At 42.1% G+C, this 25035-nt stretch overlaps 1 protein-coding gene across 2 annotated transcripts; it reads left to right on the top strand.

The window, feature by feature from the left end:
• Positions 1 to 8927: 8927 nt before the first annotated feature.
• ZBTB42 (zinc finger and BTB domain containing 42) lies at positions 8928 to 16992 on the top strand. 2 transcript variants are annotated; one of them, XM_078660281.1, is made up of 2 exons: positions 8928 to 9055; positions 11073 to 16992. In XM_078660281.1, exons 1-2 carry the CDS (start codon positions 8983 to 8985, stop codon positions 12446 to 12448), a joined length of 1449 nt encoding a protein of 482 aa, XP_078516407.1. In that variant the 5' UTR covers positions 8928 to 8982; the 3' UTR covers positions 12449 to 16992. The 2 variants fall into 2 exon arrangements, with proteins under 2 accessions (XP_078516407.1, XP_078516408.1); XM_078660282.1 differs by lacking the exon at positions 8928 to 9055 and adding an exon at positions 9948 to 10020.
• Positions 16993 to 25035: the final 8043 nt, after the last annotated feature.

Below are 25035 nucleotides of genomic sequence, written 5' to 3'. Positions count from 1 at the left end.
CAGCGGAACTTGAATGCTGATACACTAATACCTGCTTTCAGTGCACTTTCCACAATGGTAATCCTGATCAATAGTGCGTCTGAAAGGTGTTTAGATGCGCTGATAACCAGGACCAACCAGTAGCGGGTGCACTTCTATGCCATCTCAGACCATTCTCATCTGAAGGTATTGTCATCTAAAAAAAATACATGCTGTAATGGACACAAGTGCAAACTCAAGAGCCCTCTTGTGGGGCCCTGTGGGGTTTTACAGCACTGACCCCATGAGAAGCTAAGCCTGATGATGAAGCATGACATCCTCACGGGTGTGTTGGGACAATACTTCCTAATAAGGAAGACCCCCTCAACCACATATCTGACCTGAGATACAGTACCACAGGAACAGATACCATGTTATTATTTTCATAGTTGGTCTTGGGAGCAAGGGTTCTGGGCCTTTTATTAGCTCCCTGCCCTCCCTCTTGCTGTTATTGATGGAATTTTCTAACCCATCACAGGATGAGGCTGTCAGCAGGGATCAGGATGGACAAACAAGTATTGACGATTTTTGTGAAACATTTTAATTGAGTGACATTATAGGTTTTGGGTGATGAAGCCAAATGGAGCATCCAGATTTTCTCATATGCAGTAGAAGGTGTTTGTTTTGGTATATTTTAGCAGGGAATGTGGTATGCTGAGACGCGCCTGAGGTTTTGGAAGCAAGTAGGATGCAAGATTGCCTTCCTAGAGTGCTTTTCTTTAGTAGTGGCATTGGTACTTTGGGAAAGCCATTTAACATCAATAAGGCCATCTTCAATGTAGATAACATGCCACTAGTAAAGATTGTCAACAGGTAGTTGGCTGAGGCTTTGGGGGTTCTGAGGCTGTTGAGGTTCTTTGTTCTGGGTTGCATTTAGTATAATTTTATGTCCATGGCAAAGTATCAATCAATCAATGAATCAGGGGTTGGTAAAGCGCAACTACTCACCCGTGAGGGTCTCAAGGTGCTGGAGGGGATGGGGGTGGCTTCGTAGTGTGCAGAGGTCATCCGAAAAGCCAAGTCTTGAGTTCCTTCCTGAACTGTGGCAACGTGGGAGATTGCCACAGGGAGTTGGGTTGGGTGTTCCAGGCTTTGGCTGCGAGGTAGGCAAAGGACTATCTGTAATGTTGGCTTTAAATGCCTGTTTCTCTTTAAGGCTCTGTCATTTCCTTCTTAGAATACTTCATGTAGAAGAGAGTTCTTAGTTCTTAGAATATAAATACTATGAAGTTCTAGGTCAGTTACGACCGGAGACTGTTGCTGGATGAGGCGAATAAAGCTTGCTGAACAATCCTACATCATCGTTTAATTATTTCTTTATTGAATATACTACATTTTATTGGCGACGATCCTACCTCCGTGACGCCTCAACACGCAGTCTTCCAGGATCGAATTTCCTCCCCAGCGGCTGTTAAAATCAACAAAGGAAGCGGTGTCTTCCCAGCGGCTGTGTGGACGCGACAAGAGACGTGCCTCGACTGTATAATACGGTGAGGAGCACGGCGGGAGGATAAATTAATTAAAAAACGGATCTTTAGTAAGGAATGGGAAAATAACGCGCTCCGCGTTAGAGTGTCGGTTGGCAAGGCTCGCGCAGCTCGCGTTTCAACTTGAAGGTGCTCGCGCTGCTCGCGTGATTGAGCACGAGCAGGAAACGCGGCGCGTTCCAGGAGAAGCCTCTCTGCGTGTCAGTGACGCGCTGCGCACACGTGCGCTTCTATGAGGAAAATACAAAAGGTCGGGAAGAGAAAAGAACGACCATTATTCCAACGCTCTAAGTAAAGACCATTATTACACTCTACATGATAATTCCATAGGAGGAATGAAGCTTTGTTCAAGGGAACAGAGGCAAAGATTGTATGAACATTCTTTTGTATTATAAGAAAAGAACATTTCAATTATTACAGAATAAACACATGCAAAGTTGAAGCAGAAAAGTCTTAATTGATAAATAAAGCTTATTTAGAAAGAGAAATAAGTTGATATTAATGAAAGAAAAAGAAATACAGAGTATAAATCAATTTCTGAAAGTATAAAAAAAAAAAAAAAAAAAAAAAAAAAAAAAACCACAGTTAAAAGAAGATCTACATTACAATCCTAAATTAATAGTTGAAAATATGCAAAACGTAACTCAACCTGCGTTTTTTTTTATAAGTCCTGGAGAACCAAATGTAAACTGGCAGAAATGGAAAAAAATTTTTGCAAATTATGCTAGAGTATGTGGGACCAACTTAAGTGCAGAAAGAAAACACTCATTATTGTTGCACTGTTTAGGCGGAGAAGGTCAAGATGTGCTAGAGCATTTGCCAGAACTTACAGCTTCGGAACAAAGGAACTTAAATGAATATGAAGTAGCCATAGAACAACTAGATCGTCATTATCTTCCAAGATTGAGCACAATAATGGAAAGATACCATTTTGGTCTGAGAGGTCAAAAAAGGGATGAGTCAGTTGAAGACTATGTATCTGCACTAAGAAAATTAGCCTCTTCGTGTAAGTTTGGTCAAACATTGGAGGAAAGAATAAGGGATCAATTTGTATTAAAATGTGCTCATGACAGTATTCGAAAGGAACTTTGGCTGAAAGATGAACCGCCTTTGGAAGAAGTACTAGTGATAGCAAAGCAAGTTGAACACATGACGAAATGTGTGGATGAACTCAAAGGAGAAAAGGAGAAATTGGTTGAACCGGAGAAGAAAATTGAAACAAAGGTTGAGGAAGTAGTTTGTCAAGTCAAAAAAGAAGATAAGGTGGACACTGGGAAAAATGACAATGGAACGAATAGATTTAATTCGAGTTATAATATGTCGAACAAATTTTCTTGTTTCAGATGTGGCAGCAGTGGCCATTTAGCTAATTCACCTGGCTGTCCTGCTTTGAAATCGACTTGTAATGACTGCGGGAGAAGGGGTCATTTTGCAAAATATTGTAGAACGAAGGGAAACAGAAGAGATAATACTAATAAGAGATGGTCTCAACCACAAGTGAAAACTGTAACTTTCCAGATTAGTAGTGGTCCATTAGAGCATCCCACACATGTAGTCAAAGTGGACGATGCTATGATCGAGTTCAAGTTTGATTCATGTTCTCAAATCACTATGATTGATGAGAACCTGCTACATAAAACTTTTGGTAAAGATGTAAAATTATTCAAAAGTGATATTTTACCATTAGGGTATGGCAACAAACCAATTAAGATATTGGGATATTTTATGGCCACTATGGAATTGGGTTGCAGGATTATTCCAGGGAAAATTTATGTTACCAATTTTGGGGATGCATTAATTAGCTGGAGAGACCAGCGTGATCTAGGTGTTACACTGAATCCGAATGCCTCACCCCAGGTACAAATACTAGAGGTAGAAAACCTGTCTGATATGTTTGCGGAAAAGTTTCCGGCAGTATTTAAAGAGGAATTAGGTTGTTTAAAGAACTACAAACATTGCATAAAACTAAAAAAGAATGCTATTCCAATAGTTGCAAGGGTAAGAAGGATTCCACTGGCTGAACAGATAAAAGTTCAAAAAGAAATAGAAAAGTTAGTAGCAAATAATATAATTGAACCAGTAGAGGCAACAGAATGGTTGGCACCTATTGTAGTAGCTAAGAAGCCAACTGGGGATATTCGTTTATGTATTGACTTAAGAGCTTTAAATAAGGAGGTAGTGGTAGACAGATTCCCACTACCTAATATTGATGAGATTGTAGGTACGTTAGAGGGTGCTAAGTACTTTACTACTCTAGATTTGGCATCTGCCTACCACCAGGTAGAATTAGATACTTCTTGTCAAGATTTAACTGCATTTATAACACCCATGGGTACTTTCAAATTTAAAAGAATGCCTTTTGGATTAATATCAGCAGCCTCTGTATTTCAGAGAATCATGACCCATATTCTTAAAGGTCTTCAAGGGGTAAAATGTTACCAAGATGATCTATTGATATTTGGATCAAATATAAAAGAACACAATGAGCGTGTGTGTGATGTGTTAAAAAGGTTGTCTGACTCTGGTTTATCTCTTAAAAAGGAGAAATGCAAGTTTGGATTACAAGAGGTGAATTATCTTGGTCATTGTATCAGGAGTGAAGGAGTTTTTCCTAAGTTAGATTTAGTTACTTCTATTGATAACATGGTTGAACCCATCAGTAGGGATGAATTATTATCGTTTCTCGGTATGGTAGAATTTTATGGGAAATTCATAATACACTTTGCGGATAAGACAAAGAACATGAGGAGACTCACTGGTAAAAACGTAGTGTTTGACTGGTCAGAGGAGTGTAAAAGAGAATTTGAGGGAATAAAAGGAGAATTAAAGAAGGCTCCATGTTTACAAGCATTTGTCCCGGGTTTACCTACATATGTATTCACAGATGCAAGTGATAAAGGTTTAGGTGCAGTGCTGGTTCAAAACAAACATGGTCATGATTCGCTAATTGCCTGTGCATCTAGGTGTCTTCGTGGTCCAGAACTGAACTATTCAGTTATCGAAAAGGAATCTTTAGCAATATTCTGGGCCCTCAAGAAATTCAAGAATTTGGTATGGGGAACTAAATTTGTTGTCAAGTCTGATCAAAAACCTTTAAAGGAAGTCTTTAGTAAGAAGGGTTTAGATTCCATCTCTTCAAGGATTAGGAGGTGGATAATATCTTTACAGGAATTTGATTTTGAAGTACAATACTTACCTGGTGTGTCGAACAAGGCTGCAGATTGTTTTTCAAGGTTGGTAAAAGGAGATAATATATGTAGTGGTGAGGAACATATAGATGATGATGACTATCTCAATGTTTGTGAGGTTACAGAGGGAGTCATAGGAAAAGAAGAGTGGAAAGAAGAGTTATCAAAGGAGGAGGAGTTGTGTAAGGTGATAACGTTGTTAAAGGATAATAAACGTCTAGACAAACCTTGGTCTCTGGTCTCCCAAGAGTTATCCATTTCTGATGGTATGTTAACTCGTGGTTTAAGGCTAGTGCCTCCTACTTCTTTGAGAAAAAAGTTATTATCACATGCTCACTCTGGTCATTTGGGCATAGTAAAAACCAAGGAAATGATACGTACACAATTCTGGTGGCCTGGTATGGATCTAGAAATAGAACGCATGGTCAGGGATTGTGTTGAGTGTTGTGCAAGTGATAAAATTTTAAAGGTCAGACAAATGCCAATGGTTTGCAGAGATTTACCCAATCATCCATGGGATGAGTTAGCCATTGACATTTTAGGTCCTCTCACAGGAGTATCTGATACACCTTATCTTATAGTTTTAATTGATCTATATTCACGCTGGATAGAAGTATGTGCTGTTAATGATATAACCTCAAATTCAATCATAAAAAATGTATCTGATATCTTTATGAGAGAGAGCTTTCCTAATAGCATCTTATCGGATAATGGTCCGCAATTTTGTTCTTCCACTTTTAAAGATTATCTCAGCAAATGTGGCATAGTGCATAAACGTTCATCATTGTATCATCCCGAAACGAATGGTGCTGTTGAGAGGGTCAACCGTACATTAAAGGAATGTATTCAATTAGCTAGAGCAAGTGGGTTAAGTTGGAAGGAAGCGCTAAAGGAAAGAATTGATGCATACCGTTGCTCTCCTCACTTAACCACTGGAAAATCCCCTTTTGAACTGTTCAAGGGAAGGGTTCCAAACACAATGTGGTGTCCAGGATGGATGAATTTGAAAAAAGGGTTTGTTGATAATCAGGTTGGTGCTTGGAGAGAGAGAGAAATTGAAAAACAAACCAGTAGAAAAACTTACTTTGACAAAATCAAATGTGTAAAGTTTCATGAAGTAAAAGTGGGTGATCTTGTAAAAAATAAAGGCACCTGTGGGGAGAAGGTCCTGGTCAAAGTACCCCAATGTCAGACCTGTAATTAAAGTTTTTGGTAATGCGATCAAAACACAAGATGGAAGGATTTGGAACAAAAGTCGTGTCGTAGTAGTCAAGTCAAAAAACATTACACTATCCTCCCATTCAAATCTTGTTGATACAAGGAACGGTGGCCAGAGAGAGCTGAGCTGATCGCAGGGGTCTTTTGGGTGCATTGTAGGAGAGTAGGCAGTCCAGGTATGCTGGTCTGGTGTTGTGAAAGGCCTTGTATGCGTGGTTGAGGAGTCTGAAGGTTATTCTTCTTTCGACTGGAACCAATTGGAGATCGTGCAAGTGTTGGGTGATTTGACTGCGACAGGGGGTGTCTAGTATCAGTCTGGCTGCGGCATTCTCAACAGTCTGGAGTTTGCGAAGGAGTTTCCAATTGATTCCGGCATAGAGAGCTTTGTCGTAGTCCAGTCTGCTGCTGCTGAGTGTGTGTGTGATGGTTTTTCTGGATTCAGTTGGACTGAAGCTGAAAGTCTTTCAGAGCAAGCGGAGCGTGTTGAAGCAGGTCGAGGATACAGCATTGAACTGGTGGTTCATTGTGCGCGATGAGTCTAGTATGATACCAAGGTTTTGAGCGTAGTCCGTAGGAGTGGGGGGATTTCTGAGGGTGGAGGGCTACTAGGGGTCGTTCCATGCAGAGGAGGTGGAGCCAAGGATGAGGACTTCTGTCTTTTCTGAGTTGTGTTTCAGGCAGAAGTTCTTCTTCCAGATGGCAAAAGCTTTAATCCCTTAGAAGTTGTGTTTGTTGATGTTTGGTTCGTTGGTGAGGAAGGTGATGAACTGGAAGTCGTTGGCGTAAGAGATGATGTTGAGCTGTGGTTCCAGATGATGGTTACGAGAGGGGCTATGTAGATATTGTAGAGGGTGGGACTGAAGGAGGAGCCCTGGGGTACTCTGAAGTTGGTCTCTGTTGGTTCTGAGTGGTAGGGAGGGAGTCCAACCTACTAAGTTATGCCAGTGAGGAAGGAACGTATCCAGTCGAGGGCCTTCCGCAGATGCCGGCGTTGTGGAGTCTGGTGGCTAGGGTGCGGTGGGAGACTGTGTTGAATGAGCCAAGAGGTCCAGGAGGATTAGGGCTGCTGTTTCGCCACGGTTGAGGAGTGAGCGGATGTCGTCGGTGCCGGTGGTAGGGCGGTCACATTGCTGTGTAAGAACCAGGAATTAACAAAGACTTTTTATCTAGTATGGATTGATGATTGATCTCGCTTGTGGATCATTATGAGGTAAGGATAATGTGCGCGGATGAGGAGTTTGAAGTCTCTAAGGCAAAAGTAATCAGAACTTGGGTGAGTAGATGTTGGCAAGGGAGGTGATTTGGATGTGCTATCGGAGCGAGTTTTGGGAGTTGCGGTTTGGGATGGTAAGGCAAAAGTGTTGGTGTGTTTAAAAGTGGAAAGGAGTGCAGGTTACATATATGTCAATGTTTACTGAGGTATATAATCTGAAAGGCTTTTGCAAGGGGGCATTCTTAATGTGAGTGAGTACCTGTCTTATAAAAGTGGCCCTTTTCAAATTACAATTCTTGTGGATGCTGGCTAGCACTGTCTCACACAACTTAACTTGTCAGGTACCACAACATGTTTGTCTTGCGACCACAGGCGTAACAAGTGTGCCACGGGCCTCATTACAAATAAAGACAGTGCCACGCACGGTACGAAAACATAGATATAGTGGTGCCATGGGACTCTTACTCCATTGGGCTACAGTGCCACAAATGATAGCTAAGCGATAGTCGTAAAAACATGTTGTGCTGTGGTTATGTAATATGGCCTTATAGCTTTTCATATACGTGCTAATGACAAGGTTAAAGAACACTTGTTCCATTTTCTAGCACTATTATTGCAAGGCTACAGAACAATTGTCCATGAACTGTCCCTATTTGTCATGCGTGACACTGCAGTCGTTCTAAAAAAATCCTATTAAATGTTTCAAGATCATACAAAGAAGGAGGGGTTTCAAAGACGAAGTCTAACAAAGGGGACATACCTCTCTAATGCAAGAGGAAAACAATAATTTATCTTTCAGTCAAAAATATTGATATTATTTAAGTGCAAAGTTTTCTCCTTTTGCGACCAAGTACATTCAACCAGAAGAGTGCCTAGAATTGTCTTGGTTTGCAGTGCTTATGTTCACAACTCTAAGGGGGGGGTAAAACACTTATGTTTCTGCAGTGCCGTGCGTAAGGGATTGGTGCATGGCAAGGCTCTCGATTAAACTTACTGGCCATCTGTCACCCGCTGGTTCAAGGGGGGTTGTTTATGAATTACATGAGGGGACACGTTCCTTTTAGCAAATAATGTTACTATTAGGCGCGATGCCTTGTAAAGGGGGGTGGGAGGAGAATGCCAGAGGCAGAGGGGCTGAGGATCCCGCACGCGCTGCTGTGCGCACCCCTAGAGAAGACACTAAAGTGGCACGTCTCTTTCTAATTCTGGCGACTGCTTTATCTTCTGGGTGCCAAAGATAGAGTCGGGGAGACCACCGTGCTCTCGGGCGGCTCCTTTCAAGCCGGGCAGAAGCGCACGCCGAGCATAAGGTGGGCCACAGCTGCTGCAGGGACAGCTGCTGCCGACGTCTTGCCTGGGACAGTCTGCAGCAAGTAGCGCGGGCGGGGCGAGGGCAGCAGCTGTGCCCCACCTCTTCTGTGGTCAGATTGTCATAGCAGCTACCGCCCGTCCCCCCTCCCCAAACACTAAGGTGGGGAGGAAGGGGGGGAGACAGTGCGCTCTCTGTCCATGCCTTGCACGCCCCCCTCAGCAGGTCTGCTACAGCGCCCCTACACTCACAACTTTTTAAGGCCCGTCACAAGTCCGCGGAAGCTCCTCTGTGGCAGGTGCACGGCGGGTGACCCCTGCCTGGGCCGCCGCTGCATACAGGCGCGCTGAGGAGCAGAGAGGTGAAGGAGGAGGGAGGGGTGAGCACTCCTGATGAGGGAGAGGCGGAGGAGGAGGGGGCGAAGCATCGCGAGACCGGACTCGTTAACAACCTGCTCCACAACACAGACCGCTGCTGCTAGGCGGCCAGTAACAGACGGCAACCCTGCAGACAGCGGAGGGCTCCGGCCGCAGCCACATCTGGGAGCCCATGAAGGAGCAGCCGCGCTCCCCCGGCGGGTGCGAGCCCCCCTGGGCCCCTCGGGCACATTCGCCCTCAACTTGTAAGTACCTTGCTTCACACTGTTCCCTGCGCTGAGCCGGAACTCACTTTCCCATTATTTCCTGAAAGAGACAAGTTTCTGTTGCTTTAACTCCGTGTTGCTTTGCCAGCCATTTCACCCCCTTCCCAAGCGCAAAACAAAAGGAGCATGTCAGCGCGTAGAGAGCAGCTGCAAACATCGTATGCTATCACTACTTGGACTTTTTATCCGGAACTTTTTGGAAATTCTGCATTACTTTTTTACTACCATTTTACTTACTGCCTTACTTTTTTTTAAAAGAAAATATATGCGGCAATTCTATTAATCACACATTTAAAACCCGGGCATAGTTGGTTCTAATTTAAATTCCTAGTGCATAACATGCCCGTAGTTTTGGAAATACGAGTACGCGAGCAGTCCTTTATTTCCTTAAACTTTAGAATAGCGAGAAAATCTGCTAGCGCTGGAAAGTTGGGAACTCACGCGCCGGTGTAATCTGCTTGAGATCTTACTCTTCAGGTAGCCCCAAAATGACCACTGTAAGGTCTGCACATGCCCCTCCTTAAATTCTCCCTTTTGATATGTATGAGCATGTCATGTTTTCAGTAGCACTGTTTAAAGTGTATGTGTGTGTGTGGGGGGGGGGGTGCGTTCGGCTGATGGCTATAAATGGGGCTGCTGGAACTTTAAAAAAGGCAGCAAGCTGTGGTCGGCTGGTAGCTCGATTTGGATGAACATATGGCATTAAAAAGGAGCACAGCTGGAGGTAGCATTTCCATCGCAGTGAAATAAGAGCAGCTGACTCTCCAGCTTGCAGTGTAATTAGCAAACCGAGCACTGCCTGCCTCTCCCGCACCCCCCTCGCGCTCTCCCTCACTCACACACTTGCTATTCTTCCCTCCCTGTTCACATCTCCAGAGTCCAGGCTCCGGCCACCCCAGGTCTGCCCGGGGGTTATTCCAGGAGCACGCACAGCCTCTGGGGAGGTAAGCTCTGGGGAACAATGCACCTGCTGTGGGGCAGCTGTGTCGCAGTCAGCTGCCTTCGGCCATGCTAACTTTTTTTTAGGGCTTTAACAGCAAACACGTCGCGGGTCAGATGTAGGGAAATTGAATACATGTTTACCTAGTGCGGAATTATGATTATTTTTAAGGAAAACTTGCTCCGTCTCCACATTGGTGCTTAAAAACCGTGAGAGCCCCCGCCCCCCCTCTTTCGCAGGCGAGCTGGCGTGCATTCTCTGAGGAAGTTGTGGGACTGGCTGCGTGTTGCTGCTTTATTCATCTCCATGGTGCCCTGGTGTCTGCATGTGTACAATGGTTAATCTGTGCCGGGTTAATACAGATGTCAGGGCGCATTTAGCGCCCGCTCGCAAACGTGAATACGGTTTGTTTGTCAAATGATTTTCTTTTTTAAGGGCAAGGGGAAGTTTAGTTTGTACCAGCGACTTGGGAATGCGATCCAATTGGATTTTAAGTTAAACTTTTTGTTCCGTTGTATTTTTTTTATTTGAAGAACGAGACGTGTTATTTGTGGATAATGAAACCCTAACAATACAATTTTTAAAGAGTATGTTTTTGATCAAATTGTTAGCGAAGTGGGTCATTAATTTGAATTGTATGATGCTCAGGTTTTATATGTAATACGAATCTGCTTTTTACTTTGGAAATGTTGAGGGAGGAGTGGCACAAGACAGTAAACAATTTTAAACATAGTGTTTGGCTGCCAGCGGTTTCCATAACTACTTCGTCACACTGGTGTGTGTGTGTTTTTTTTTTATCTTTAAGAATAGCGTAATTAACAAAGCTTTTTGAAGTGTCCCCCTTCCTTAGACAGTTCTGTTGACTCAAAAATCTAGTTTTTCCTGTTCCCGGCAGGTGTCGAGCGATGGCAGCGCTCATTAACAATTACAAACGGGCGGCACAATGTGAAACTGTAAACGTTATTGGTGCATACTTGGAAAAAGTTGTTTCTTGTTCCGCGTTGCCGGGGCTGCGGTTGTGCTTCTAATGTGTCGTGTCTTGTGTTTTTTTTTCAGGGCATGAGGAAGGGATGGAGTTCCCGGAGCACGGCCGTCGCCTGCTACAGTGCCTGAGCCAGCAGCGGCTGCAGGGCTTCCTGTGCGACTGCACCGTGCTGGTGGGCGAAGCCCGCTTCAGGGCGCACCGGGCCGTGCTGGCCTCCTGCAGCATGTACTTCCACCTCTTCTACCGCGAGCAGCCGGGCACCGCCGCCCGGGACACGGTGCACCTCAACAGCGACATCGTCACGGCCGCCGCCTTCGGCCTGCTGCTGCAGTTCATGTACGAGGGCCGCCTGGAGCTGGGGCGGCTGCCGGCCGAAGACGTGCTGGCCGCCGCCAGCTACCTGCACATGTACGACGTGGTGAAGGTGTGCAAGGGTCGCATGAAGGACAGAGAGGGCCGCTTAGGCGCCGACTCTCCATACACTGCGAGGCACGAGGGGGACCCTGGGGACAGGAAGAAGGCCAGCGTTGCCCCAGTGTACCCTGAGAAGGTCAGCTGGACCTCTGAGCCGGGGGATGTGAGAGCTGTGTCCCCAGAGGTAGCACCAGGACCGGAAACAGCTGGAAGGATACAGGGTAGCGAGGTCTGCCAGGAAAGACAGTTGAGCGAGGGGCCACCAGGGCAGACTTTGGTCTCTGAGGTGGACTGTGTTCTGGATTTGTCTTTCAAGCCTGTGTCAGAGAGGGATCTCTTTAACCCCTCCAGGGGCCATGGACAGCTGGCGCCTGATGCACACCACCAGGCCATTGAGCCACTTGTGAAAAATGAACGGGACATGCTGACAGATGATGAGGAAGGTGGGGTTAGGAGCCCAGAGGTTCAACACTTGGGGACCAATGCCAGCAGCCTGATTACCGGTCTGGGGCACATGTTCGCGGGGAACGGACTCCCTCATGTGAGGGAAGAGGACATGGATCATGACAGACAGGACAGTGAAGACGACCTCGACTGCTCAGACCTCTCTTCTGCTGTGTTGGTACCCCCAGGGCACATATGTGTCTGCCCCCTGTGCAGCAAGGTCTTCCCAAGCCCACACATCCTCCAGCTGCACTTGAGCTCCCACTTTAGGGACAGGGATGGCACAAGGCCCAAGCTGTCCCCCGACGGTGCCGTGCCCACCTGCACCATCTGCGGAAAGACCTTCTCTTGCATGTACACTCTGAAGAGGCATGAGCGGACTCACTCAGGGGAGAAGCCCTACACATGCGTGCAGTGTGGAAAGAGCTTCCAGTATTCTCACAACCTCAGCCGACACGCTGTGGTGCACACGCGGGAAAAGCCTCATGGCTGTAAGTGGTGCGAGAGGCGCTTCACGCAGTCTGGGGACCTGTATAGGCACATCCGCAAGTTCCACTGTGGCTTGGTCAAATCACTTGCGATGGAATAATGATAGTTACTTCATGTTTCAAAAAGGCAATATCTGATTGTATATTGTTTCTGATATTCAGAGTTCAAAGTATAATTACAATATCTCCACAATTGTAAACTATGCCTGTTCAGTTAAAAAAAATGTACATTGGCACTTACTTCCAGTGGGCTGGAGCAATGGATGTGTGTAGTTTCAGACTTCCGCAGGTGTGTGGTTATTATGGTTAATCTGATATCTGTAGATGTTGCATGCCATCTAGATTGCTCTGGGGGCAGTTTGATTTCCCTAATACCAGTCTGCATAGCTGAAAGATTGTGACTAACTCAGGTGTGACAGTATAAGGTACGCCTGGCTTCTTAGCTCCTGTCTCATTTTATTCTGGTACTAGTAGCACTGTATTTATAATGTTAAAATTATATATGAGTAACAGAACTACAAAATGATGCGAGCTAAAATGCCAGGACTGACCGAATTGCTTTCACCTGGTGTAAAACAATTCGAACCTCTGTGGTGGCTCTGTTGTCCAACTAATGCAAATGTAGTCAAAGATTTCCCTGGTAACTGTACTGTACTTGCAGTCCTGTAGTGAAAGATGTCCCCCGTGACTGTACACTACTTGCAGTCCTCCTCCATGTAATTCTGTATTCACAACAAATGAAGTGCATATGGTTAAAGGTATTGAATAAGTCTCTGGGTGATGGCCTTGAGTTTTTGGCTAGCGCTGAAAAGAAGGGTAGCCCCTCCGCATGATGGCGTAGAGTCACAGGAGATGAAAAATAAACAGCTGAATATTGAGTACAGCGAGTTGCCTTTGGTAGCTGAACAACAAGATTTGGTATCATAGTATCCACATACTTCAGTTGACCAGTTGTAGAGGAGCGTTAAAAATATAGTAAAGTGTGAGGTAAAGGTACCGTTTGACATATACTTTGTGGTAGACCTTCAACATCTATTTGCCTTCGAGTTAAGTTCCTGAATGATTACTGGTCCCAGTTTTACAGTATTGCATCTCATATGTGCAGTACTTCTGCAGTTTGACCTACAGCACCCTACACAATGCTAATGACCATGTATGTCATTAGGGCAGCACAACAGCTAGATTTTTGTAACACAAACAGAATATTTGAAATCCTTATTGAAATTTGGCTAAACTGCAGTGGTAACAGTGCCTCTCCCTGAGCTTTATTCAGTGAGATGGATTGTTTCTTTCATGGGATTTCTGGAAACTTGCAGTGAACCCCGGAACCGCAGTAAGCCAGGTGTTATGTTCAGATGACGCAACACCCCAAATGAGGTTAGACTACTACAGTTGTCAGATTTTCACGGTAATGTATGCATAATCGATCATGCTTAAGCAAAGATGTGCTCAAATGTTTGCACAAAATGTGATAATATTTAGTTTGTCCCCTGTCACAAGCAATTTTAAGATGGTTCCTAAAAAAAAAAGGCAGTTTATATTTCATTGGATTATAACTCTAATAGTTTAAGAACTGCAGTCATGCAGGGCATTTAAGTTAGTTGTTTTACGTCGCTAGTAGCAGTTGCATGGTGGCACATATGTAAGTTGCCCTAAAGTATAATTTATTTGCAGTTTAACTTCTTGTTCTTTTGAAAATGATGAGCCTCTGGGTGTGGCCTGGTGATGTTTCTGATGAATGCTGCTGTAATTGCTGGTGTCTGAGCAGATCCACAGCTCAACTATTCTCATTTAGTCTTTAAACACTTCTTGTGTAGTGTATTCAAAAGTCTGGTAAGGGCTTTGCTATGAAAGCCATTTGTAGTGCGGTGGGGGAGAAAAAATACAAAAAGAATATGAGTTGTTAAGGAGTTACTTTGTTTCCCTAGAGGGTAAGTTAGATTCTCACTCATCTTTCACAATTCATGAGGATCTGCACTGCATTGTTTTACCATCAACAGGAAGCTAACCTGTTTGAGTGGATATATGCTTATAGATTTTTTTCTTTGAGTATCTTTATTCTAAAGCTGTGGCACAAAATTAATAGGATACTCCAGATTTGTGGGTATTTTACTTAATATAAATGACTAAGGGCAAAATGGAGACACGTTGATTACATATAATCTTTTTTTTCATTTTGTGTTTCCTAATTATTTGTGTTAACCTTTGTCACTTAGGCCTCTTTTCTGGAAAAAGTGCTAAACTTCTGGAGTATCTATCCAATCATTCATACTAGATATGAAGTCAATAACCAGATTTTTTAAAATTAACTTTTGATCAGTATCCCACACTTGGTGTGTGTTGGTTGTTTTTCAGTTAACTCAGTCAAATCATGCATTTGCAAAAAGAAGTTATTTCCTGATGCATTTGTACTATGTTGCATTTGTTACACTGTTTGGAATAGTAAAAATATATTGACTGCGCCTGTGTTCTAATAGGCTGTTATGCAGAAAAAACATTTCTGAGTGTTAGGTTTTCAGTGCTGTGACTTGTGGCTTGCATATTGCTGAATACCCCGCTAGACGCCTAGATTCACAAGTTGGTTTCACATATTCAGCGATGTAAATGTTCCTCTTCAACCCAAGGAGAAACTTGCCACTGCATAGATCAAATCATCGATATGCTGTCCTTCTGCCTTTAGAATTACCCTAAGGAAGAGGAAGTTTAAAACTTCTCGTAAATGTGATCATACTTCTTCGACCGGAGCAGACATTGAGATGAGTTCACAGTGTAGGAATCTTCTAAAATGTATATTTATTCAATAAATGAATCCAAGACACCCTATTTCTAGATATTATAGGGTTTCAAAGAGGAAACCATCTGTATTTGCCCATACAATGTATTAAAGAAGCACTACTACTGTGATAGTATATTTGAACATTTACAATTGCAGTATGCATACGGTATTTATCGTTTATGGAACTTTTTCCTCCAGAAGCCATTCAACTTAATTTTTTTGGTACAACAAAATGCCTTTAATTAGATTTGCCTGCTTTTTCCTTCGAATGTATGTGTAATGTAAAAAGAACGACTTTGTACAATTTTTATTTATAGAGTATTGCAGTCTAAGTTTCTTTATATGCGTTCAATACTAAGATGGGGCTGGTACATTCAAATGGTACAGTTTTCATTGAATTTCACATTTGCCTTTTTTATGTATTTGTACTGTTCTACCTACTGAATATTAATATTATTTTTTTGCAGTGATTTAAAAAAAAAAAATAGCACTGAGGTCAAAATCTACTAAACTTAAGTTATTTTTATTTTTCCTGATGACACTTGATAAATTATTTATTAGATTTTGTATTTGAAGTCACATAATTGTTTCTGGATCCTCTCATGACGTTAATTTACACTTGAATTAAAATCTCAGAAAATGTGCATTGACATTTCTTAAAATAAAGGCTAATACTTTTTTCTTAATAAGTACTTACATTTTTTTCTGTTTATATTTCTTGACCTTATTGACACTCATTTGACTTTCATGTTTCGCTCCTTTCCTAAATGTACATGTTCTCTGAGATAACTTCTTCAAACCATAGGCTAAATGAGTATCGTAATTTGTACTTCTTTTCGCTTGGCAAGTGTAATTTAGCACTCATTTTCGTTCTCTGCAGTAATTTGGAGCCAAATTCATGAGGCTTTTCCTGTAGGTGCATCTTGCTTCTTGGAAGTCAGGAGTAAGTCACCACAAAGTCCCAATTACAGAACAAGCATATTTATTCAAGCCCTTGAACAACAGCAAAGATCATCTTCTATTCTACGCTAATGCTATGCTAATCTTTTATTGGACTGTCAATGTTCATTTATTTAGTTCCTTGTTACTTTAGGATTTTAAGAGTAAAGATTTTTGCACTTAGTTTGGCAGTTGCACAGTTCTCTTTGATTTCATAAACCTGTGCAAATGTTGTTAGTGAACTTTCAACCGCTGCCAGTTGATTACTGTCCCATATGTACATGATGCTGTTTTTTGTACTTCCTGTTGCTCGGGGAAGGAGCAATAATGGGCTGGTCTTGTCTCTCACTACCTGCTGTCTTCTGAGCTGCGCTTGCACGGTCCTGTCGAAAGTATTGCAGAAGTGCTAATAAGTGCCAGTATTCCTTTTGAAATGAAAGAAGAGGCAACAACTTCCCATTTAAAGCACTGATAAGTTCAAAATAAAATGAAGCATAGTGCTGCTGTTAGCTATTAACACTGGATTCAAGTTTTCTGCAAAGCAATACTGTGAAGCTATTGTAAATCTTTAGAAATAATCCTTAACCATGAGGTAATTCAGATGAAGTATGTATGTTTGAAGACCCATTTGTGGGAGAGTTTTATAATATACAAAATGTAGATCAGTTTGAATGATATATATTTTATGAAAAGAAAATCCTATCACTGTTTTATAGTGAATTATTTTTCTGGGGTGTTAGTATTCTGGTGTTTTAGTCTAGATATGACAATCACGTAATCTGAGTGATGAAAATGTTCTTAAATTCTTACAAGTTTTTGTGGCGTTCTGTTTGTGACGTGTGCTATTAAACTGTGATAATTGTAGCTAGCACTGTTATCTTTATAAAATGTTACAAAATTAAATAAAATTTGTTTTGACGTTTTTGGCAATTCTTGTATTTTGAGAGTTTTTTTCACAGCCTGTGATCAATTGCTGCTTGATAACTTTCAACATTAAAGCTTTCTGCTTATTACTAGGACACCAAACAATGGGAGTTGGTAGAATGCACTTTGCCAACCTCTCCATCGATAAGCATTCATGTCTGAACTGAAGGGTACATTTTCAGCTACTAATGGTGTGTTAAGTGAGGTAAACATGAAAAGGCTTTTACTGTCCTTCTTAGTAAGCAACAGACTGCCCACCAATGCAAATTGGTAGTGGGACTAACAACTTCTTTAAATGGGTCACTATGTAGCTAATGCCATATTTTTTTATTGGAACGGATATAGGATGTTATCTTTGGTCGAATTGTGAAAAAGTTGAACTGCTCTGTTGGATTTTGGAACTTTTTGTTGACCTAAAAAGGAGTTACATTGTTCTTCTGGTTGGTAGCAATCATTTGCTGTTCAAAGCCATCTTCGCCACAGGACCGTCTTAATTTCTCTAAGGTGATCTCTCATCACTCTGATGTCGTCCCTGGATAGGACATGCTGTCCCCATCTTTAACTAGACTTTAGTGACTATGCAAGTCTTTACGTCCCCTTCAGCGGAACACTAGATAGTACAGAGACATTTCTGTGGAGAAAAATCAGACCGCAGCTGTTCTCAAGCCAACTTCAAAAGTAAGCCCTCACCCTCTTGACCTCACAGTGAAAAATTTGCAGAAAATAAGAACGTTTTGTGTGTAGGAGTTCCCTATAAACCCAATTTGCTACCAACCTCATATTCACAACTTCGTTGCTTGCTTTTGTGTTTGAAACCAGTTCATAGTGTAATACATTTAGGTGGATAATGGCAACAATAAATCCTATTCGTTTTTGTAATGGGAGTTAGTTGTTTTAGATTAAAGTATGCTTGATTTATTTATTTTCTCGAGTTGGTAATCCCTCGTCTTGCTTAGGATGATTGTTTATAATCAGCCTTCAGACAAAACAATCTTCACAAAGTTCAAAAAAAGTTACTTCTTTATTAGTTCTAGAAGCTGTAGAAGGCACAACTTGAGAAAATACGCTAAGTAACACGTTTTCATAACCATAGAAGGCAGATAAAAATAAGAGCTCCTGTAATGCAATTTTTTTTGTTGCACAATAATATTTCAAATGAAGCTTTTGCAATTTTGTTGTAAAAAGTCAAGACCTTTTAAAGTATAAGTATAAAGTAAAGTATATTTTTAGCTGGCCAAGCGTCATATTTGGGGTCCTAAGTTTTCATTTAACAAAGCAGTGCATTCTGGATTTGTAATCTTCGTTTTCTTCAGTTGGCCAAATCATTTGTTAATAAGTTGTACAGGGAAAGTCCAGGATTGCATGGTCAGTATTTGAGATGTGCAGAGCAACCAGGTAAACATTGTGTCATATGCAAGTATTAACAGATTGATAGAGGCACCCCCCTAGAGAGTAGCTGCAAGGTCAGGGAGAAGGGGGGAAAACAATCAAACTACACAAAGATAGTACCCCTCTTGACCTATATTGCTTTACATAAGGCTTATTGTAAGCTCATACCTGGGGCACACAAGAAATGCTCTGCTACACATAGAACTGATGTTTCATTTATTCTCATTGTATTTCATTTTTTTAATAAAAACATTCATCTATTGTATACTTTTCTCTTATTTTTTTGCATTATCATTTGTGAATCAGTTTACAGTTTCATTATACTTGATGCTCAAAGAGAATTTTTTACAAACCACTTTACAAAGGAAGATGTATAACAATCTTTTTCAAAAGCACAATCTATACACAAGTAGTACACAATATCTTTAGAATTCACACCTAATTTGAACTGCCGACCTCTGGAATATTCAGTGCATTTCTATCTGAATAATGGCGCTGAGCTTCTGCCTACAATGGGTCAGCATGTCCGGCACGGTCCAATGGCGTCCGGTCTGAGTATTGCACTGAATATTCCAGTGATCGGCAGTTCCATTCCTACAAGCTCGTCATACCAAAAAGAGAAGGAAATAAAATAGCCAGAGAAAGAAATCCTAGCGACATTGCAACTGCTAGAAAGGAAGTGCCAATACTACGCATATGCGATGCAGTACACCATTGGAAGAGCCATATTGAAGAGAAGCTCTACTTGGATAGTGTATGCGAAAAAGACTGCAGAACATTCTTCAGTTCGTATGGGGTATAAATGGTAATTGGATAACCGACTGTGATAACACACCAACATGTATTGCTGACGCATCTGTTTTCTGAAAAGGATAAGATTTTTTGCTCTTCCCCCTTCATCCAGCCCGTTATAACCCTTCAAAGTAATAGGTCCTGAAGAAGATTGCAAGAAAAGAGAAATAAGCCATTGAAACGTGCGTTGACCAGTCTGCGTGTAATACCCCAGTTCCCAGCACAGCATTAGAGGGTTGAGTGTTTCACCCCTATGGTTCCATGAGTGCATGTAGTCTGGTTTTGGGGTGTATAGTATGTATGTAGTGAGTTCAAGTGATGTGTATGTAAAGTGATACGAGGTATGAATGATTACGGGGGACTGTGAGTTTGGAATTTGAAATTAGGTGTGAATTCTAAAGATATTGTGTACTACTTGTGTATAGATTGTGCTTTTGAAAAAGATTGTTATATATCTTCCTTTGTAAAGTTGTTTATAAAAAATTCTCTTTGAGCATCAAGTATAATGAAACTGTAAACTGATACACAAATGATAATTATGCAAAAAAATAAGAAAAAAGTATACAATAGATGAATGTTTTTATAAAAAAAGGTAATAAAATGAGAATAAATGAAACATCAGTTCTATGTGTAGCAGAGCATTTCTTGTGTGCCAAGGTATGAGCTTACAATAAGCCTTGTGTAAAGCAATATAGGTCAAGAGGGATACTATCTTTGTGTAGTTTGATTGATATGCAAGTATTAAGAAAATGAAGGTACTCCATTTCAGTCCCCAATAGACGTGAAGTCCATATTAAGAGGCCATTGCTTGAGGAGGAATTTTCACCAATCATATGTGCTTTTTCACTTTATCTGTTTTGTGGGGCTCTGTCCGCCAGACTCCCTGGTTTATCATAGTAGCTGTCCAACAGGGATCAGTTCCTGATTCTTAATTAGGCCATCATTTCTTACAGTTTGTTCCTCCTTATTTATACATCCTCTCCTTCTCTCCTACAGCCTATTTTCCTTTTCAACTTCCTAGGTTCCCACTATTTGCCTTGGGTGGGCTACCAGTTTGTGCTTTCCTCTATTTTGCCCCACGTCCACTCCTCTCATATCTAGTGGTTTGAGCTGGGCTAAAACTATCATTAAGTGCTACTACACACGCAACCAACGTATGATAACGGATAGCTCCGTATTTGTGACTGGATGTTGGGTGCTATATGTGGGAGACTTTCGGCGTGACTGCTAGAATATGCAGATTAGTTGCTATTTGCGTATTGGCATGTGTGTCGGTGTATGTGTATATTATGCATATGTGTTACTGTTGCCATGTCATCACAGTTATTGTTTCAAGGCCTCATTTATTGCTATAAGATAAATTGCCATAATTATTGCAATGGAAGCAAACGTACACTGCAACAACCAGGATGCATAAGGATACCTTGTGAAAACACAGGAGGACTGGAAACTCTCCAGGATGACAAGGGGTGCATGCACTATACAAAAGTTAAATCAATTAGCTTTGTAAGCAATTGCCCAGTTTGGTGTAAATATTATGGCCCATTATGTTGAGTGGGCTGTTGTCTCCTTAGAACAGTAAGTAGATCTTGGTGCAGTTTCTGAAAGAGTTACCCAACTCTTATTTACTCCACCCCCTAACATGATCAGCCAAGCATCAATTTTCTGTTTCCACCTTTGGTTTTCATTGTGTGCTAACTATAATCGTTGAGGCTTCAGTCTCTTCTTTTTGGTCCCTGAAACCCCGTTCATTTTGCATCGGGCTGTACAGTAGTACTATCCAGTCGCCATCCATCTGGGTGAGCAGACAGTGTTTGGAAGGCCCTGCCATATGACCCGTAATAGTGGTTTTCACATTACTTCAACTCATACATTTGTGCCCTTCACAATTCTAATTAAGTTTTCAAGTGTAATAATTGCTCACAATCTATGATACAGATGGGCTAGGGGTGGTGAATTGTTTTGCTTTAAAATTTAAATGCTGTGTTGGTTTTCGCAGCCTTCTATCCTGCCCGTCTGAAGCATAAGGTTCATGGTTTTGGGTTTCAGAGGTAATGGGTGTCCCGAAATCTTTGTATGATCTGTGCTACCCCTTCCTACAATTGCTTCACTTAGAAGCAGTCCCACCAGATATGTAGTGCATTTTCTTGCCCTCCGTACTCCTTTCTTGCCCTCCACATGCTCCAACAATCCTGACTGATTTTAGGGCAGATGTAATGAAGGCATATTTGGGTACATGATATTCTAGTGTATCACCCTATTTTCGCACTTAAAGTACTGCTCTGACCGTCATGTATCTATTGACCTGTAGCTTGTTCCCATGTAATCATGCGTGGCACATACTGAACTGGAGACAGCATCTTAAAAATGACGTTTTATATATAAATACATCATAAAATCGTGCCCTTACAGTTTTAGGGTGCTGTATACATTTTCTAAAATAGTGGAGAGAACCCTGATAGTTCCCAAGTTTTAGGTGGAAAGCAGCTCCTTTTTTTAACGGAACACTGTACAACACAAATCCTAACCTGCTCATCTCAAAATTTCTTTTTTTTCTAGCAAAGTTTTAAAGAATATGATTAGCACAGTGTCATCCAGGCCGAGCTAGAAAGTTACAAAGCCTTTTTCCATTTGCACAACAAAAGCTATAATTATATGATTAGCAATTGCCATCCACACCGAGCTGTAAAATGACAAAATACTTAACGATTCCAGTCACATTATTACTGCTTTGGATTGGTAAAATACCATCCACACACACAAAGGAGGTTACCTTTTAGAGTCCACCAGTTCCAAAATTAGAATTTTAAATGGTGTTTTACATCTCGTGACAGCATACATTTTGAGTGTAAGACCCAAAGTCTAAGGTGGGCATATTGAAATCCTTTTCATCTAGGACTAATCCAGTTTTACGATGTATAGAGGACTTAAACAGATCCCAAATCTTTCGAACCCCTCTATCTGCCCATTTCTGAAAAGGGTGTTCTGTCAGAGCTTTGGGAGAATATTGAAGTTAATTGGTGTGTGCGGAGGACAAAAAGTTATAAGCCTATCTTTATAGCCACTATGTTTTGACCAGTGTGCTCAAGTGCTCCTTCAATTGTCACTGCTCCTTGTCTAGCCATAGGAAGACCCAGAGGTGTCTACCTGTCATTGCATGGTCCACATGGACCCAAATCTTATCTGCATCTTGTCTGGATCATTCAGCTGCCATTTGGATTTGGAGGCAGTCGTGATATATATGAAGGTTTGGAAAGGTCATCCCTCCCTACTGTCTTGACTGTTGAAGTAGATGTAATAGAAGTTTGGGGCTGGCATAATTCCTAATGAATGCAGACACCTTTTGTTTTTATTTGCTCATAAAAGAAAGTATTAATCTGCAGTAAAAATGCCTGAAAAAGAAAGAGGAGTGTTGGTAATGCATTCAATTTCACTACGTTTATTCTTTCAGATGGTGAGATGTATAGTGAGTTCCTAGCTTAAATTAACCATAAAGAAATCAGAGATATTTTACGCACACATTTGCCCATCCAAAATGATAATCTTTTTCTATGGTTTTCACCAAATCTGAGGAAAAGGACAGGTTTAGGGTTTTCTCTGTTTATCTTTTAACCTGCCTCTGCCTCAAATTCTCTCAGCTGGTTCACTGTATCCGAAATTGTGGCCTCAAGGGTGAACAAAGTGAGGAGGACACCGTCCACCTATATCATTATCTTATGTACTTGTGCTACAAATTGGATACCATCATTAAATGGAGGTCCTTGATCTAACTGTGCATCCGTTCAATGTTCGGTACAAATATCTGAGGCGACGTGGGCAAACCTGCCTAGTTCTCCTGTTCAACCGAAATGCATGCAGGAGTCGACCATTAAGTTCAGTTTCTAGCTCTAGGAATAAAGAAAGTAGGCATGACTGACTATTTTTATGTATTTGCGCCTGATCCTCATCCGTTCCAGGACTGTCTTTAGGAAGAACCAATCCACCTCATATAATGAAATAGATACCACTGATGTAAGTTTCTTGATCACCGCCCTAAATTTTATTGTGTAATTGTCTGGCCCCCTCAAATCAAATTTGGTTGATGTGCATGATCGGAGGGAAGATTTTAGTCAATAGAGAGGTGTTAGGAATCCGGTCTCTAGTTGGTAGAGGTATGCACCTGGTCCAAATAGGGACCGCAATTCTAGTCCGGGTAAGTCTGTCACACAATTAAATCAGCCCGTGCTTGCCCTCTGGTAACTTGGCACGGAGCAGTCAGGCTTAACATAAGAAGCAATGTGTAAAGTAGTTGTGCATACGTGGATACAGTGACACAGAGAAAACACCACAAAAAGACTCCACAATGGGGGGGATGGGCTTTGCCGGAGGGGGTGTGGAGAGGTAGGGACATTCTTCCATATAGTGTGGGAGTGCCCGGTGCTCCGGGTTTATTGGCAGCGGATACATCAGTGCATGCGGGAGGCATGTGAGGTGGAGCTGCGGGTGGAGGCAAAAAGGTGTCTACTGAACATATGGGAGCCCACCGATCTTTCACAGCGTGGGAGGATATGGGCAACGTTGGGCTTCACTATTGCAAAACGGAACATTGCTAGATTATGGGGGGCTGCAGGGCCTCTGAAACTTGGTCAATGGAAAACGGACATGGACTGGTGCATGCTCCAGGAGAAGACGGTTTATGTGACCAGGGGATGCCCACAGAAATGGGTCGGTATTTGGTCCAACTGGAATGAGTACAGGGGTCACATTTGCGAACCCCCCAGACCACCGGAGTTGACGAACCACTCAAACTACTGAATGTCTAATGATGCATGGTAATGAGATATGTATATGGTACCCAACCCCTACTGTTTTCTTGAATTCCTAATGGTACACATATATTATGCACTATGTAACTGTGATGAACACCACTGTTTCTTGTAACTTAATAAAAAGTTTTTTTTAAAAACTCCACAATGGGGTATTAAAATAGTATCTCTTACTCTTTAAAACAAACTAAAACAATAGGAATCTAATTAAAGCATCTGAAGTTAAGAATACTTCAATAATATACAATGCTGTAGGAGCCCTTGCGCTATCAGTAGGTTCTTTATGGTTACGCTGGGAAAATTACAGTGAACCATGCCGTGGATTGGAAACAGACTTTCTCCCAGGGTCAGCGCAAAGCAATGCTTTCAAAAGTATTACCGCTAAAATGCAATGTCAAGTTTGCGGGAGAATGATCTACTTGCTCCGTTTAGGTCCGCCTGCAAGAGTGCTGGTGGGCGGCAGGGACCTTGTAAGTCCTGGACTGCACACTACCTTTGTCGGGAGAGTGCAGCTCTCTTTGCTGGATACAATACGGTGATTCAAGTCACGGAGGGCAGACACCCGACTTTCCTTGATGAGTGCAGGGTGCACTGGGTCGCACTGGACTGCCTTTGGTCGCAGCAGCTTCAACAAAGTCGACATACAGGATGGTCTGCGTTTGAGCAGACAGACTTGGCGGTTCTTAATCAGTTCACCGTGCTAATGTGTATAGAAACCCAAAAGTGGCTGCCAACACACTGCAAAGGCCCAGGACTGTTTAAGGGCAAGTCAAGCCGAGTCAGACTCTGGATTGCAGAGCCTAGCAGCGGTCGTCTGTGTAAATGAAATCTTTGATGGCCATGATATTTCCTGAACGGGGGCAAGCGAACACGCCTTTGGAGGTACTTAGGTTGCAAAAGGTTGTAGAGAACAGGTCCAGTACCTCTTGTCGTCCATTTCAGAGGCAGCAAGCCAACACAGCAGAGCAGGTAGCAAAGTGGTAGTCCCTCCTGTAGAATCATACATTCAAGCACTTGTACTTGATCAAATGTGCACAATTTACAAAACAAATGTTTACAATTT

This window comes from Lissotriton helveticus, chromosome 9 (assembly GCF_964261635.1).
Source record: "Lissotriton helveticus chromosome 9, aLisHel1.1, whole genome shotgun sequence".
NCBI lineage: Eukaryota > Metazoa > Chordata > Amphibia > Caudata > Salamandridae > Lissotriton > Lissotriton helveticus.
This window is presented reverse-complemented; position numbering and strand designations above follow the sequence as displayed.

Coding starts and splice junctions, on each gene's coding strand:
- ZBTB42 (XM_078660281.1), top strand. CDS start 8,983: ATGAAGGAGCAGCCGCGCTCCCCCGGCGGGTGCGAGCCCCCCTGGGCC. Junction 9,056..11,072: donor GGCACATTCGCCCTCAACTT/GTAAGTACCTTG, acceptor TTTTTTTTTCAG/GGCATGAGGAAGGGATGGAG.